The sequence below is a fragment of the Tauraco erythrolophus genome, chromosome 10 (assembly GCF_009769465.1).
Source record: "Tauraco erythrolophus isolate bTauEry1 chromosome 10, bTauEry1.pri, whole genome shotgun sequence".
In the NCBI taxonomy this organism is placed as follows: Eukaryota; Metazoa; Chordata; class Aves; order Musophagiformes; family Musophagidae; genus Tauraco; species Tauraco erythrolophus.
Window position 1 is genome coordinate 7,289,984 of NC_141474.1, and position 17,056 is coordinate 7,307,039.

At 48.8% G+C, this 17,056-nt stretch overlaps 1 protein-coding gene across 2 annotated transcripts in view; it reads left to right on the top strand.

Moving 5' to 3' along the window:
• PRRX1 (paired related homeobox 1) overlaps positions 1-10,765 on the top strand; it is a 38,433-nt gene extending 27,668 nt beyond the window's left edge. The window contains exons 2-4 of one of the 2 annotated variants that reach the window (XM_086617560.1): positions 4,854-5,029; positions 5,630-5,811; positions 10,627-10,765. In XM_086617560.1, the coding sequence (XP_086473686.1) occupies positions 4,854-5,029; positions 5,630-5,811; positions 10,627-10,765 (497 nt within the window). Of the gene's footprint in view, positions 1-4,853; positions 5,030-5,629; positions 5,812-7,287; positions 7,340-10,626 lie in introns of those variants that run through there. The other variant, XM_086617561.1, reaches the window with a different exon arrangement.
• The last annotated feature ends 6,291 nt before the right edge of the window (positions 10,766-17,056 follow it).

Consider the following 17,056-nt stretch of genomic DNA (forward strand, 5'->3'; position numbering starts at 1 on the left):
GTCTCACATCGCTTGGGACAGGGCTTTGTTGTCAGGAGGATTTTGTATGTCCCCATCCCTACTTCCCACTCCCCTTCCTGGTGCTTTGTCTTAGCTTTAGTGAAAGCTTTTTGGAGTTGGGTTTTGTTTGGTTTTTTTTTATTTTATGATTTAAGTTGACAAAGCTGCCCTGTACCCAAAGAGTTCCAGTATTTTGGAGGGATATACTGAATTGAAAGCAAAGCAAGAGCATGAATAAAACTGTAAGATGAGCCTGCAAGGGGCTGTTATTCTGGACAGCTGATGCTGAGGACAGGCGTCTGGCCGGAGCCAGGGGGGACCCGCAGAAATATTTCTACTCAAGCTTCTTAAAATTTAACTTTAAATCCAATGAAAAAATTTTTCCTTTCCCTTCTATTCTCGCTTTTCCTTTCTTTACCCACTGTTCTGAATAAAACTTTCTCCTTTTTTGGCTCGCAGGTTGTTTTTTCTTTTTTATTTTAAAATATTTTTTAGTTGCTAGGCTTTTAGTTTCTAAATTATTATTTTCCCTGTGAAATAATTTTTGTTTGTTTTTCTTTAATCTGGTTTCAAACTTTAATGGTAACTTCTTATTTTGAAGGTTGTGATTATAGTGTGATTCGTTATTTTCTTCCTGGAATTCTTTCTCAGTTTACACTTTATATAACTGATGTGACAAATTTTTCCTGCCTTACCGTATATGATATTGCAGTTAAATGTCTCTGTCCCTCACTTAATTAAATCCAATTGTTTGCTTTCAGTTCGGATCCGATTAATATACTATAACAGCTGGTTCTGGACTTAATAGAACTGGTCAAAACTTTTCAAAACTGCCCACACAATGTAAAGCCCATCTGGAAATTAGATTTTCTTCTGACCTGGAATGAAAGCAAGTATGCACAAGCATTCCTGCAAACTGGAAATTCAAAATACGTTGCAGTTGCAAGTAGTGGTGGAAAAAGTACTGATCTTGTAACTTACATGTAGGCATTTAGTTGTCGACTCTGTTTTGCTCTATAATGTGTTATATTTTCAACGTGATGTCCCAGCAGGAGCCATCTGATGGTAGCCCAGTGATAGTCACAGACACTGGGACAGCCACGGTGCAACAAGGAGCGTAGATCCGAGTGTCTTCAAGCGTAGATCTGCCTCGTTGCGAGAGAAGACATGATAAGTGAGGGGGAAAAAAATAGGACGTTTCATACTGTATCATTTAGGAGCAATTAAAAATGCTTTGGTGCATCCTGGAAGTGTGGTGGTGTATGACACCAGGATTTGCATGTCATGGGTGAATGGTAGAAATAACACAGGAAAACACAAATGTGGAAACAGGAAACAAAATCCCCCGGCCCAACAGGAAAGGTTGGGATTTTGAAATGAAATTCCCAGATTTTCCAGCATCGAATTCCTGAGAGGAGAACGTGCGTTTCAGTCTCTCTGGGGGACGCATTTGCAAGCAGCTCAGCTTTTGAGAACGCTGCTTGTAATAAAATATTTCTGATTAAAAGAATGTTGATGAAAGACTTCTGACCCATCTAAAAAGCTGTGGAGCTATTTTCCTCTTCTCTCTGTTTCTGCTGACTCCAGTCACTAGTGCTGTCAACACTGTTTAGGAATACCATTTTTCAGTGTTCAGCATTGTTTCCTGATAAAGAAATAATGGCAGAAAAAAAAGAAAAATAGCCTGCTGACATGTTGAAGGCAGCCGGTAACTGCTGTGAGCAAGGTGACATTTACAGATACCTGGGGTTTAGGTGTCTGCAATCCCTCTTTAGCAGTTTTTAATCAACATATGGCATGTCCACATTGCAAAATGCAAGGAGCGATGAACCCACCGGCGCTCTGGGCTAATACGGCTATTATTATTTTTTTTCCTGCTACCCAAGTAACTGCTGTAGGCGTTTGGCTCTAGCTGTGTTGTGCTGTTCCAGGGGTGCAGTGAAAGAAGATCTCAAAATCCCGTCCCCTCTGTCGCGGGTTGTGTTTAGCTGTCAAGCCACCTCCATCTGGCTCCGTCCTGGAAACAGGGTGACTCACGTCCCTGCTCCGCGCCAGCCGATGCCGGAGGTGCATTAGCCAACGGTGACCCGACTGCGAGTCACTGCAACGCGGCCACTGCCTGCAACTTTCCGTTTCTTGGCCCTGCTATTTTTGGGTCCGGTAATTACGAGGTGAGCTGTGAATCACCGGTGTCTCGCTTTGCGCCGGGAGGAAACCAGGCAAATTGTGTTAACGTGCTTGGCAGGAGGGATTCTTGTTCTCCAGCGTTTTACAGGCTTTGGCCCTTCTTCTTGCTCCCCAGAGCGACGTGCTCACCCTGCCTCATGTGTAACTGTCACGCAAGGTCTGAGCAATGGCCAGATAGCCTTGGGCTCCTGCTCCTTCCAGCCGGGTGTCATCTTCTGGGCAGGAACTGATGCTTCAAAGGCCTGGAGGAGGTTCCCAAGGGGTCTTAGATGCTTTTATTGATTTATTCATCCAGTCCACGTAGGCGGGGTTTATATTGGAAAATAGCATCAGATGGATAACTCAGAAGGAGGCCAGACACCCATGTTGACATTGGCCTCTACGGCAGCTGGTCTTGCAATGTTTCTGCCATTCAGAGGGACGATTGTGCCCTGAGGCTTGTTCTTTGCTGTTTGCTGTGTTGCGTGGTGCAGGGCAGCACAACTACACGTTGGAGCTCGCCAGTATTGCCAGGGGAAATGGCTGACCCTTTTTATAAAGGCTTTGGTGGTGAGTCAAGAGAGGAATGTGCAGGACTTCTGTGCTTCTTTATATAGGACAGACCCTGTGACGGTGCTAAACCTCCCAGCAAGTGGTTAAATCCCATCCCATTGCTTCACTGCTTCACTTCCCACCACCTGAGCAGGATAGATTCACCCATAGCCTTATTTTAATGCCCTGGGATTCCTACACGTGTTTGTTTTTCTTGCACTTTCCTGCCTCTGCCGTTCACTTCCCTGCTCAGCTTTACGATTCAATGTTTCTGTTAAAAACTGGACCCCAAATGCTTCCTCTTGGGTGTGAGAAAACTGGGGGTGTATTTTTGCACCCAGGAATCCCCAGGCTGGAAGGGAGTCTGCTGGGGATTGTCAGGCTGTTGGAGAAGGAGTGGGGATGGAGGAGCTGTAAACTTGCAGGTAGTTGAGAAACCCACTTTAATTTAAGAGGAATGTCCTTTTGTTCCCAAATGGATGGGCCTCGCTCCAATGGCGTTCAGGTGCAGTAACTGTTACCAGATGGGCTGTGAAAAGCAACACAAACAGGTGGTGTGGACAACAACTGTAGACTTTAATTTCCTCGTCAGCTTCTCTCTGTGCCTTACATATCCACTCGAGAACAGGAGGATGAGGGGAGCTGTCATATTTATATGTGGCAAAAGAAACGACTCTTGAGGAGATATTCTGCAATAGCAGATTGAGACCTTGGACTCTCCGAGGTGAGACTGTCATCTGGGCCAAGGTGCGCAGTGATTAACTTAAAATACAGTTCACTACCATGTACATTTTTATAGGGACAATGATCAATACATTCTAATGCATGCCGACATGTATATTGGCTCAGATCCTCCCGGGTGTTCCTCCACGTAAAACGGTGGGGCCACTGATGTTGCCCACCTGGGGCTCTGCCTGGCGCACTTGGGAGCATGGAAGGCTGGGGCTGCGGGAGGGTGACAAGCCTTGATGGTTTTGGTGGGACCCCACACATAGTGGAGCACTTGCAGAGGGGTGAATGCAAGGCGGCGGTGTACCAGTCCTGCAGCCCCAACGGGGCTGTTTTACGGAGGCAGCCGTGGCCTCCCGCTCCTCCCGGCTGGTGCCTCGCTCTCCGCTTCCTTCTGTGTGGCTTCCCGTGGTGACAGAAGCGTTTGCTGTGCTGTGACAAGTGTGATGAGTGAACGTGTTTCAGTACGGGTAGTGTAGAAGCAAAACCAACATTGTAGCCTCCAGCTTGTCGTAATGAAGAGCATTGAAACCTGCGGAGCCATCGCTCACTGCTTGCCAGTACCTGCGAGTGCCCACACGTTGGTAGCTCCGTCGCTGCTGCTACGTTGGCATGTGCAACAGCACTGAAAAAGAGAGAGATGGTGCAGAGCAGGTACTTGCTAAGAAAAGCCATTTCCTAGTTGTCTCGGCACTGGTGTTGCTCCAGTGGCTCTGGGCACAGGCAGGAGTGATAAGCGCGACTCCAGATGTATGGATGTACTGGTTTGTTGCCGGAGTAAATACAAACCAGGCGCAAAACAATACGTGCTCTTAGGAGATGCACAGTTTGTCGCTAGCCCGGATGAGGCAACGGGGATGCCAAAGTGCACAACTGTTCTTCAGTCGACAGCATCCAAACGTGCTTGTGCTCAGCATCTCTCTTACTGGGTTTTTGCTTCCCGATTGCAATGCTATCCATGTCTGTCTGACTCTATTTCCATGTCCTTGGCTTGCGAGTGTACAAGTGAAACTGGCTTTTGTGCTTGTCTCTTGTTCGGCCCCGTATCAGTCACGCTTCGTTGCCGCTGTCTGACGCGTCTTTGTTCGCAGCTCCCCGTCTCTGCCCAAAGTGACGCCTCTCGGTCTGGAAGCAGGGAGGATAACAGAACACAGTCCTCGTTTAAGGCAAATGGAGTTACGTACAGAGAGCGGCATTACCTTGGCTGTAGTCAAGCCCAGAGTAACAGCTGTTTCCTTGCACATTCGTTACACAGAGACGGGCACACCTTCTCGTAGTCAGCAAGAGCTGGTGCAGGACTTGTGCTCACCCCGGAGGGCTGTATTATGTCCCAGTAAAGGCAGTCCTTGGAAATTTGAAGCCAGGAGAATTCTAGCCTTTCACATTGCCAATTGTTTCTCTCCTAGATGATCAGCTGAACTCAGAAGAGAAGAAGAAAAGAAAGCAGAGAAGGAACAGAACTACCTTCAACAGCAGCCAGCTCCAGGCATTAGAGAGGGTCTTTGAGAGGACACACTACCCTGATGCCTTTGTACGGGAAGACCTTGCACGCAGAGTCAACCTCACTGAAGCCAGAGTTCAGGTAATCCCCATACCTTGCATCCAGACACTCCTCACCTGGGGGAGGTCATAAGGCCATTCCAGTATGGCAGTAGAAATCCTCGAGGTCTGTGTGGCACAGTAGGGTCACCAAGCTTCTGGGTCATACTGTATTGCAGTCCCAAGCGTGCCATGCCTTGAGGAGGGCTGCCAGGCCTGATCTGCCACCATACTTACCGCCTGCCCAGTCAGATGTGTTCATATGGCCCGTTCAAGGCCAGGACGTTGGATGTCCTGTGCTCAGGCTGCTCAGTTCTTACCTTGCAAGCTTGCACCTTCTGAAGGTCAAAGCAGACCGTGGAACATGATGCGTTGTACAGCACTCTCAGGCCTTGCTGCCTACAGCACAGGACAGACCCCATCCCACAGGGACCTCACTGAGAAAGTTCCTTGCACAAGGGCTTTAGCAGGGCAGACATAAGGATTGTCTTGTCATTAGAGTTTCAGCGACAGGCATGCCAAAGCAGCCTGCTTTTACAGAGTCCTGTCTTGCCCAGCAGGGCAGAGGTGGTGTGGTGAAAGGGTGAATGTCGCAGCAGAAGTGGTTGTGATGGTTGGTGGGTCTGTATGCTTCCCATCCCAGGTGTGGTTCCAGAACCGGAGAGCCAAGTTTCGCCGGAATGAGAGGGCCATGCTGGCCAGCAAGAACGCCTCTCTGCTCAAATCCTACTCAGGGGATGTGACCGCTGTGGAGCAGCCCATAGTACCTCGCCCAGCTCCAAGACCCACCGACTATCTCTCCTGGGGTACCGCCTCGCCTTACAGGTGAGTGAATAGCCCCTCTAGGGTGGATAGTTTCTGGGATAGTATAGAGCATCCTGAGAGTGACCCTCAGACAGCTCTAACGGGCTGTTTGTATTCACATGGGACAACTGGAGGATGCAGTGGTTTGACCACCCCACTGTTTTTTCTTCCCTTTTCCCATCCCACCTCATCTCACTGCCAGGCTTGCAAGGTGAGCTTGGTTCAGCATCACTGTGGCTCTCCAAGAGCTGGGTCTGTGGGAGGTTGTGGCTTCTTTTTTGGTGATCTCTCTCTGCAATTCAGGAAATTTCGAAAGATGATCAGGTAGAAATACATGGAAACAGAAGGAGTTGCACTTGCTTCCCTAGTGCACCCAGTTTAAAGTAAGGAAGAAACCTTTCCATGGGACATAGAGCCAGAGGAGGTGATGGCAGAGCACTTGGGGAGGCCCAGCCAGCACACAGTGATCAGAAGAGGGAGTTGTCTGGCTGTCCCATGGCAGTCACTGGTTGGGATATAGGAAGGGCTGGGAATTCACTCTATACACATTGCTTCCAACCCTCCCTCAATGGTCAGCACTGAACTGGTGAGCAATTTCTTTCTAGTTGCTAGAGCACAGCTGTGCATGTGGACAAGCTGTGCCATTGTGCAGTGCTGTGGTTTGCCCACAGTACCTCTGCGTGGCAGACCGGTGTTCGATGTCCATCTCCTGTGGCCAGCACTGCTTAAAGGGTGGCAGGAAAGAAGTGCAGATGTGGCAACTCCGTCTGCTCAAAGGATCTGGGATGTCCATGCATGTCACAGGCCTCCTGATCCTCCTCCGTGCCATCTACAGCCCTGCAGGAACTGGGTGTAGACGCAAGATCCACAGGATGTGTTGGTTGGTGAGGAGCCATCTGGCTTGTAGGCAGTTAAAAATTATGTTGGTGGGTATTTTATATCACAGTGGCTTCATTGTTGGTCGGGACCTTGGAGCCTTTGCCTGGATTTCTTCTGTTCATCTGTCTTGGTCACAGCCAACTTCCCACTGGCTTCCAGAAGCCATACCATGCCCAAGACCTCTCTTCTTTGGTTACCTTGATCTCCTTCTTTCACCTCAAATATTATTTGCACGGTTAGGTCTGCAAACACATGGCCTTCCTGATAGTTTGTTGCTTCAGTGCCATGGGATCCTCCTCATCCACCCTGTAGCTCCAGAAGAACAAGTCACAGGTTCACCCACTCCAGGTACTGAAAAGGATGCTTTTGATGACCACCAGTTTGGTCTTAGAGATGGCCCTTATCCTTTGGATTTTATCTGAGGGCTGCTTTCTGGCAAAATCCTCCTTTTTCTGTGAAGCACTCTTGACGTTGCATCCTAGGGGGGAGCTTGAGTGGTGAGTTCAGAGGAGAGAAGCACAAGTCCTTCCCCACCCTGCTAAGACTGCTCTAGTCACAGTACCAGATCCCTACTGAATGCTTGTGGCTTATTTCTACCTCTCACACTTTTAAAAATAGATCATCCCTCCCAAGATGTTGTTTACACGAGGGGCTTCATAACAGCTTCTAGAAGACCCTACAAAGGTGAATTCCAGGGTCACACTGGGAAGACCTGTCTGGGGATGCTCTGGGCAACAGGAAGCCCAAGGCATCTGGGATGTGTGAACTTGGAGAGCAAAGGAGAAGGGAAAGCCTTAGGGGTATGGTTTTCTCCCTTTGAGATCCAGACCTGGCTGTGCCTCTCATGGTGCGAGGACGCATCCTCACTGTCTTGATGTCTTCCCCTTGTCTGAGGCCGACGTGTTTTACCAAAGACATTTGCAGCTTATAGTCATTGTCACTGGCTGACACGCTGAACCAGGACCGGCTGTCATCTTCCCGCTGCCCTGCAGAGGTGTAGGAGGCATTGGCGGAGGAGCAGAGCAGCTGGTTTCTGCAATGTGAGGCAGTCAGGACCCTCAGACTCTTCGTGCTCCCCAGGCTTTCTGATCCTGCTTGACATCTCTTAGCAATCGCGTTCATCTTGACACCCGGGCCAGGTTGTCACAGCCTTGTTAAGGCTTTGAACTGGGTAGGGTTATTAAAGTATTGGACACTTGGTGAAAGCCAGCCATGCAGAGTGTTTGCATGGCCCTCTGCCCCCTCCCCATCTCCTCGGTGCTGCCGTACCCGCCCCTGATTAACGGCTGGTCCGGGAGAGGGCTGAGAGCTGTGTGGCCGATGCTGTTTTTACTCTTAGATCTGGGGAAAGTTTTCAATCAGTGTGTTTATTCTCCAAATACATTCAGCCACAGGTCAACCAAAGCTATTTGCAGATCTGTGTTCCATAGATAGCCAAGTAGATACTATTATTTTTTTGAAGTTGAAATGTTTTGCTTAGACATTTTTTAGCATAGGTTCCTAAGAAAACAAGACTAGCAGTCACGCTGTCAGCCTGCACTTCCCACTCCAACAACCTTTGACTCTACGGGCCATTGAAAACCATGTTTGAAAGAAGGATTTTAGGTCTTGAAAACATGATTTTCCTCTGTGTTTCATGAAAGCAAGCAGCTGAGTAGAGGAAGGAGACTTTTTGCGCCTGAATGGAGCAGACCCTGGAGAGTTTCTGGAGCAACTCTTCAAACCATACCAATGTTTGGAGACAGCCTTCTTGAGTGCCGCTCCTTGTGGAATAGCTTGCTAAAAGAGAGCGTTTCTGTAGATTTTCGATTTCTCGAAAATAGATAGATTTCTCTGGGCAATGGGAATTTTCCCCACACTTTTGGGGAGCTGAGAGCAGGAGGCTCCCGAGAGGTTTAGACCAGAGTTGGGCAGCAGCTATATATGGATTTGGAATGGGGATAGTTTATACCTGAGACTGCAAATTCCTATTTTGTCTAAGCTAGAGCAGCCTTGAGGCTCTTCTCATTTCTTCCAGCACAAAAAACACAGGGGAGATGCACCCAGAGAAAATGAGTGGGAGTGGGTGCTCAGTGGCCATCAGCTGTAGATCCTGCAAAACTTTGCACCGTGCCTGCAGGCAACACTCAGCTCCTCACATCACTGCTGGCTTACAGGGGAGAGGGTAGAGTCCTGGACCCCGGCGAAATGCAGCCAATGCAGTTGGGCAGAGTCGAACACCCCCTGAGCCCTGGGAATGCATGGGGAGCTCCACAGCTCTCCCCACCATCTCCTCTGCTTGGGGCTGCTGTGGCTGTGTGGGAATTCTCTTTCCTAAAATGTGTTGGGTTCTTCTGAAGGAATAAATTAAGAAAGAATAAGCCTGTATTTTTAAGGATATGTCTGTGTTTTGATGTGTGTATTTTAATGTCCATCCTCCATGTCCTTCCAGTAGCTGTTAGATACTCTCAAAGTGTCCTGAATGTTTGCTTTCCTGGGGAGAGTTTTCAGGGCTTTTCCCTGGATGAGTGTACACAGCTATATATCTACAGGTCTTACCTGTCCTTTCCGTGTGTGTAAGCTATTGTGTTTCCAGTGGTCCTGATGCAAAGATGACGGTTCCTCCTTGAGGAAGTTCTTTTCCCTGATTTTAAAGTGAGAAATAGGAGTCATTTGGCCTGGAATGGGACCGCCTAGTATTTCCTGGTCTGGATCTCCTGGAAGCTGAGGATTCAGACAGCACTGGATTGCATTTAAACTCCTGGCAGGTCAGCTGTGCCCTGTGAAGTCAGAGATATCACCAGCGCTTTGGGGCGAGCATGCACACCCACAGCCTGGATCCGTTTGCATGGCAAATGCCAACTTCCTTCAAGGAAGATTTGCTGTTGCAAAGGCTCTTCCAGTCGTGGAGGTCAGCGCTGGAAGAAATTTTTTTAAAAGAGAGAAAAAAGGAAAAGGAGAAAGGAACAAACAAGCTATCTTCTTTCTTGGGCTGTGGGAGGAGAAGAGCGTTTCCCAGAGCCTCAGACATGAGGCACCCGGGCAGAAAGATGGAAAGGGTCAGCACCAGACCTGAGCTTGCCTCCAGGAGAGCATTTGTTGTTTCCTTCTGAACACACTGGCTGCGTTAAATGGGTGCCTCTAGTTCACTCAGTGTTTTTCAACTGGTTTTGATCTGTAGAGCCACATATAGGAAGTGCAACACGTCAGGTATTTCCTGGTTTTTGAGCGGAGGGGTTGCTTTTTGCAGAAACCTGGAACACATGGGTTAAACAAGTTTTCTAGAAGTCTGGAAAGCAGATTTGCAAATTTTTGGTAGGATAAGAAAGGACTCGGAGATCTTTGTCCAGCCTCCGCTGCCAAAAGTAATGTTTTTCATGAATAAAGTCATGATTTGAAGGGAGAAAAAATATTTTGTTTTTTTACCCCCCCCCCCCTCAGCCTTTAAGGCATGCTTTTTATGATCAGCTGAAGTTTTGAGGGAAAAAAATATGGAAATTTTCATTCCTAAAGGCTGAAACCAAAAAGCATCGCAATTGTTGAAATGGGTTTTTCCCAGCGTGTTTCTTTAATGTAACATGTGTTTCAGAAGTGACGTGGTTTCACAAGCAATAAAACCAGCAATTGCTCTCATCAAAAAGGCATTGCTTCCAGTAGGAATACTTTTAAGGACAATGGTCTAACTGGCAGGCTGGGCATCCTGACCTCATTGTAAACCTTTTGGGTTAGGAAATAGGAAATGGAAATTTTCCGATCGACTTCAACCAACTTTGGCTTTGGCTGTCCCTGGGTAAGTGAACTGCAGCGGAGAGATTTACGGGGGTGTTAAATAAAAAGTAGTGACGATTCTCTGCTCACATAAGAAATACATCCTGTAGGTACGGAAACCCCAGGGTTTAACCTCGCTGCCGTTCATGTGCTCTCTGTGTGGTGTGAAGACCACGTCTGACGTGATGTTTCTCTCTTTTCACCCCGCAGCGCCATGGCCACCTACTCTGCCACGTGTACCAACGCCAGCCCAGCGCAGGGCATGAATATGGCCAACAGTATTGCCAACCTGAGACTGAAGGCAAAGGAATATAGTTTACAGAGGAATCAAGTGCCCACAGTCAATTAACGACTGGAGGCCGCTGCCTTGCAGAAGGAGAAAATACAGCAGCACCCGTCCTGCTTCGCGAGTTATTTGTGCTGAAAGAAAAAAGAAAAAAAAAAAACACATAAAAAAAAGAAAAAGAAGAAAAAAAGCCAACCCTAACCCAGAACTGAATGTGGGGACCAAACTGGGAGCAAACTGAACTGCTCACGAGCGACAAGGTTCTTCCTTCTTTTTGGGATAATGCCACCTTTTTTTTTTTTCTTGTTATTGTCAGGTTTATTGCTTCTGCTCAATATACTACGAGCTTCTTCAGTAAAGGACAGTCTCACCCTTGTTGGTTTCCATTTTTGTATGGGACTGCAAAGAGAAACCTCTGCTGATCTCAGCCTGTGGACATATCCCACCTGCCATCATGCTGAGATGCAAAGCTTGCTCCTCAACCCCCTGCCCCAGCTCACCCTAGAAGAAGTTGTTTGGTCACCGCTTTCCGTTGTATCTGCCTGACCCTTCATCCCTCCCGTCCCTTGTGCTGCAGAGGCAGCACCGTTACCATTAATCTGGGAGAAGCCCATTAGTGCAACGAGATGGGGTCATCCTGCCTGGATTGCCTAGACCAGTCCAAGATGTGAGGAAGACCACCTTGGATGTCACAACGCTTCATTGCTTTCTTGAGTATTCCTGGTGCTGCCGCCTCGAAAAGCCAAAGAAGAGAGAAAAGCCAACGTGGGTGTGTGAGCGGGGGGGATGTAGTGGGAGGGATCGCTCTGTAGTGCCAAGAATTAGGACTGTTAGGACGCTCCTTTCTATGCCTTACAGTTTGCGCCACAGGGAAAGGCGTTGTCCAGATGCATTTGTTTTATATATACTGTATATATTTATATATATAAGATATACATGCAAGCTTGGTTGGTGTTTTTTATTAAACAAAATAAAATCCATTGAAAACGTTTGGGATGTTTGTGCTGCATCCGGGTTCCTGGAGCTGTGCATTGAAATTCCAGCCGCAGCCTCTCTCACCTTTGTTGGAGCTCTTCCTCATAGCCTCGGGCAGCACTTGAAATGACCAGCTTATGTCTTCCCGTGAGAAACCCCAAGGAAGTGGAGCTGGAGGGAGCCACGCTCCTTTGCAGGTTTTTCTTGTGCACGCTTGCATCTTCATAAAATAAGGTGAGGATCTCCTCTCCAGTCAGATAGGTTCATGTGGCTCTGGGAAACACGCAAGGACATTCCTATGGCAAGCCTCTGCCAGCCCTTCTGAGGACAGGTAGTGCCTCAGCAGGGAACATCCCACACAAAGACTGTATCATTACCCAGTGCCCATAACATTACCCAGTGAGACTTGTCCTGTAGCCTTAACCACTCTCTTCTGCTCTCCCTACCTGCTGTCCTCACTCCTCTGGGGTCTGGAGAGCTAACTAGGACCTAATTTCCTTTTCTCCATGAAGTGTAGAAGAGTTGCAACCCAAAAGACGTTTCTTCCATGCAAGCATCCTGAGGAAATTGGGATCTTTCCTGTTTGTGGTGATGCTTGCCTCTCAAATTTGGGAGGAGGAGGTGGCGTATTTATGGCAAATAGTGCTTGTGCGGAGGACCTGCCTGAAGTGAGTGGGGCTTTGCCGTGGGATAGTCCCACTGAAGGTAGCAGAGCTACTCTGTGGTCCAGTCTGGACCATAAGGGAAGGAGAATGAAGCTCAGTCATGAGGGATACTTCTGGTAGAGTGGCTTAGGTCTCTGTCTTGGTGTTTGCTGCAGACACAGTGGGCATATGTAGATGTCTGACAGTGGGCTTTGATAGTCTCAAAATAGCATGTTGCAGGAAATGAGAAATAAATCCCTTTAAAGTGAAGGTGAAAATAAAACTGGCAGAGGATGAATGGAAATCCAGCCAAAGCATTTGAGCTAACACTGGGAAAAAAGCCCCAAATCCAGACTGGTGTAAGTTGTGCTTGTGATTGTGCATGTTGCTGCTGGGATTTTTTTTTCTCCCTTTGTGGGTGTTTTGAGGGGAAAAAAAAAGAAATGTAATTGTGATCAGGACGAAAAGCTAAAAGTCGCAGGTTACGTTTGCAGACAGAACACCAGCAGGGGATGAGAGGCTGGACAAGCAGTGCCTTTTGAAAAATCCATGATGTTCTGTTTCATCCCTTTTTTTAGCCTCTCCTGTAGTCTGGAGAAGCTAACACCTCCAAACCGAAATATTTCTATCGTGAGTAGTGTGGTTCCAGCTCGTAGAGCCAAGTGATCACGTTAGAAATCTCAGCCTTCACTTAGAAACTCACTCTTGGTTTCTGTGCCTACATAAACAGAGAAACTATTTAGGAACATGTCCTGCACGATCAGAAAGAAAAAAGACCCACTGCCATGTAACGTTAGTCAGGTTGGGCCGGTCATTGAGTGCCTTAGCCTGGTGCTCGCTCCTCTTCTTGCCTTGTCTCCATTCTCCGTGATCCACCGACATCCCAGCAGTGACAGCAGCCTGAACGTACTCCCCTGTGGTGGCCTGAGCCTGCCTGAGTGTCCCCTTTGGAGGTTTCAGCTGTTTCCTTCAGGATGTTGGTGGCCCATGGCTTCCCCTTAGTCTTTGCTCACTTTTTCTGCAGCAGAAAAATCACCTTGAGCAGCTTGCTTTGGTGTCTGTACAGGCACCGTGCTGACACCTTCTGAAAGTCAGCAAGGAGACCGTTTGGAGAGCACGAACCTCCTGGTACCTCATTACCCATCTGTGGACCGAGATAGCCATCCGTACCCCCATGCTCTGATGTTTACGTGAAGGGGCTCGCGTAAATACCTGTGCAGGCCCTTGTTCACCCTCCTCGCTTTATTCGCGCGAGGAATTGCATTGACTTGCGTGGGGCTGCTCCTGCAGGAAGGTCGTGTGAGCTTTCACACTTCCAGTTTTGGCCTTGGATTTGGCCTTTGGCCTTCTTGCCTTGGGTTAGGCTGCTGGGTTGGGGATGCCATCACAGCTGACTGGGCTGTTGTCAGTCCAGATGAGACCTCTACATCACCTTTGAGCTGGGTGACATCAAGATGTAAACCAGAGCATTCGAGACAATATTGGTTCATTTACATGGATTTGCTAAACAAGAGTCCAGCTGGATGAATGGAGGGGTTTTGTTGTTTGTTTCTTCATTGCTGATGACCTCAGCCAATGGGCAGTGTCTAGTTGTCTGTCAAGCCAAAGCAAAATTTTATGATCGTGTCTGTTTAATCTGTATTTTATTGAACCATGTAAATATATGTGCAAATTAAGGGCCTTATCCTGTGAGCATGGAGTTCTCCAGAGTTTTAGTAGGCTTTCTGTCGCAGCTGTAGGAGGTTGCCATGGTTACTCTGGTTATCAGTGAGTTTGGGTACCATTCGGGGGAGAAGATGGTCTTGAGGCACATTCCTCTCGCCTGCTCTGTACCAACGCTGTTTTCTCGGCCCCCCTTTTCTTGATGCAGGAATAGTTGGCTGATTCCCTCTAAATGGGCTTTTTGAGCATGACAGGGGTGGATGATTAATGGGGCTGGTGGAGCTTGACACGTGAAGCCACAGGAGGGATTCCCAGATGGAAATGTACCCTGTAAATTATCTCTTGCTTCGTGATGTAAAATGTACAGTGTTTGCACTAGAATAGAAATGATCATTTTCAATAAAAGGGAGAAAAGACTCCCCAATCCTTTCTATAAGCTGCCACATATGTGTCACGTGTCACTGCCCTGAGGTGTCCTACAGCGTCAGCTGGAGCTGGGAACACGACGGAGCCTTTGGTGGGGAACAGGGGTCAGTGGAGCAGAGCTCAGGGCTGCCCTGCCCAGCAGGCTGGTCCTGTGGATGCCGTGCAGCCGATGAGGGGACCTCAGAGAGACTCTAGTAGAGATGGGGACCCCTCTGCAGCACACACTGTGCGGGCCAGCCAGTGAGCCAGGCAGAGATGGACACTGCATCCAAATCCCTGCTGGAACCGCAGGATCCTTCTGGCAATGTAAGGCAGGAAGCATCCATGAAGACTTCTCCTGAAAGAGGTGGTTTTCAGGAAGAGATTAGGCGCGCCTGTGGCTTTGTCCTCAGCTCCCTCCATGCCACTGGGCTGACATTGCACCAGTGTGGGGGCTGAAAGTGGGGCAGGAGGAGTGCAGGGGGGTCTCCCTCCAGAGAGGGGAAGGGAGGGAAAGCCGGGCATCCTTACACAGGTGCTGGGGGTGGGTGACCAGCACAGAGGGATGAGGGGTCAAATTAGGCCACAAATTAGGAGAAGGTAAGGGTTGAGTCCCACTGCCTGTGCAGGGAGCAAAAAGAAAGGGGCTCAGAAGGGAAAATGCTCTACTGCAAAGCAAGAAAGATGGTCAGAAGTTGCTCAGAGGCTAATGAGGGCTAATTGGTGCAGGCTGTTAAAGCAGGGGTGAGGCAGGTGCCAGGGGAAGACGTTGAGCTGGGCTGGAGCTGGTGAGTTGTGCTTCAGAGAGCAGGTCTCTGCTGGGAGCTGTTGTTGGGGAAGATGCTGGGGGTTGGGGGCTGTTGACTTTCTGCAACTTCTCTTGTTCTCAAAGTGTTTTGTTCAGATTTGAGTCAAATGTTGGGAATCCTGAGTGTGTCTGTGTTGGTCTCCTGGTTTTTGACCCTCCTTCTATGTCCAGCTCTCTTACTGGTAGCTTCTGCTTGCACTCACCTAGATGGGCTCTCCTAGAAAGTCAGGAGCTGAAGTCCTGCCAGCACTGCTCCTCCAGCCGTAAGCCTTCTCCAGCCTCAAGGAACACAAGTGCCTGGATCCTCTCTTTCCCCAAGCTTTGGCATGGCTCCAAGCTTGCCCTTTGCAGTGTGCTGCCAGGTGAAGCCATGGGGATCCTTTACCCTCTTGGCTTTCTCTGCAGCATCCTTTGCTGCTGCCAGGAATATTTTGAAGTGGAGCAGCTACTCCCTTCACCTGTCTGCCAGACTCTCTATCCATCCCAGAGACATTCCCATGGAGGGTTTTATTCTTGGTCCCAGTAGGGAAGAAGAGGATGGCCATGGCTCAGAGGTGACTGGGATTTGCAAAGCAGATGAAGATGTACCCAGCTGCTCTGGGTCCTTCCAAAAACCCCTGCCCAAAGGTGACCCTGAACTCGGATGAGAGCTTCCTGACCCACTAAAAAACCTGCATTGCCTAAACCCCACCCTGCAATAGGGCTGGATGTTAGACGGGATGGGGTGGTGGGACTGGGAGGCTGGAAGTGCAGAGGGGTTGGAGAGCTGTGAGAAGTGGGAGCATAACTTTTCCAGCCTTGCAGAGGGGTTGGAGCTGGCTCTGAGGTTTCAGGGAGGTTGCGCTTTATCAAAGTCAGAGGTTGGCCCACAGCCCTGCCCTTCCTCTCTGCTCCGTGCTAGTGAGAAAAGTGAAGATGCTTAAAACATCAGCGAGACGAAGAAAAGTTGTGTAGCTATAGAGCTCTGTGATTGTAGGAAAACATTCAATAAGTGTGCCAAATAGGTTTTTTGGATGATGCTGTCTGTCCAGGAGGCTGCTCAGCCCTTCCTCTGCAGTTGTGCAAGCATGGCTCTGGGGAGGAAGAGAAGTTTGGAGCCTGTGGCCAGGGCTGGGGACAGTGGCACCTGGGCAGGGCTCAGCAGTGCTCCTGGGGATCTCTGCATCCTCTTGCTGGCAATTACTTCACAAAATGGGCACGTTGTCCCTAAATAATCCCCATCTAGACTTAAATTTGTAAACTTTGCACACCTGAGGCTTTGGGGTGAAGCTTTTCAAAGGTGCTTGAGTGACCTGGACCCCTGTAGGGATATATGGAAATATCCCTATTGCTCTTAAAACGGAGCTCTGGCTCCTGAACCGTTGCAGTGGACAACTGTTGCCCCTCGCCCTGTTTGTGGCATGGTGTCTCTGTGCCTGGGGGGTTTGCTGGTGAGGGTTTTTCTGCTCATCCTTCCCTGCTTCTGCCCCTGCAGCGCTATCCCAGTCGAGTGGGAGCAGCTGCCCAGTGGTTTGATTGGGTCTCTGCAGCCTGGATTTGGGGCTTAGCACCAAAAGCTTTACTTTCAGCCAAGTGGGGCTCGTCTGGGTTAGTCTGTGTGATTGTACCTCCTCAGCAAATGTGATGAAATCGCATGAAACAGCAAAATTCAGAAGAATAGAGGAGTGGGGAAACCCTGGCTCCTTTCACAAGCTTGGAGCACCTGTCTTTCATACCAGCAGGCAGTTAAGGGATGAGATGTGCACCTGAGGCTGTTCAGAAGTTAGGTCTTGCTGAGAAAAAAAATAGTCTCTGGGAGGGAAGGAAGGCCAGCAATTACTTTCTGGGGGCTGGTGAGGACCATATGCTGTGCCCAAACCC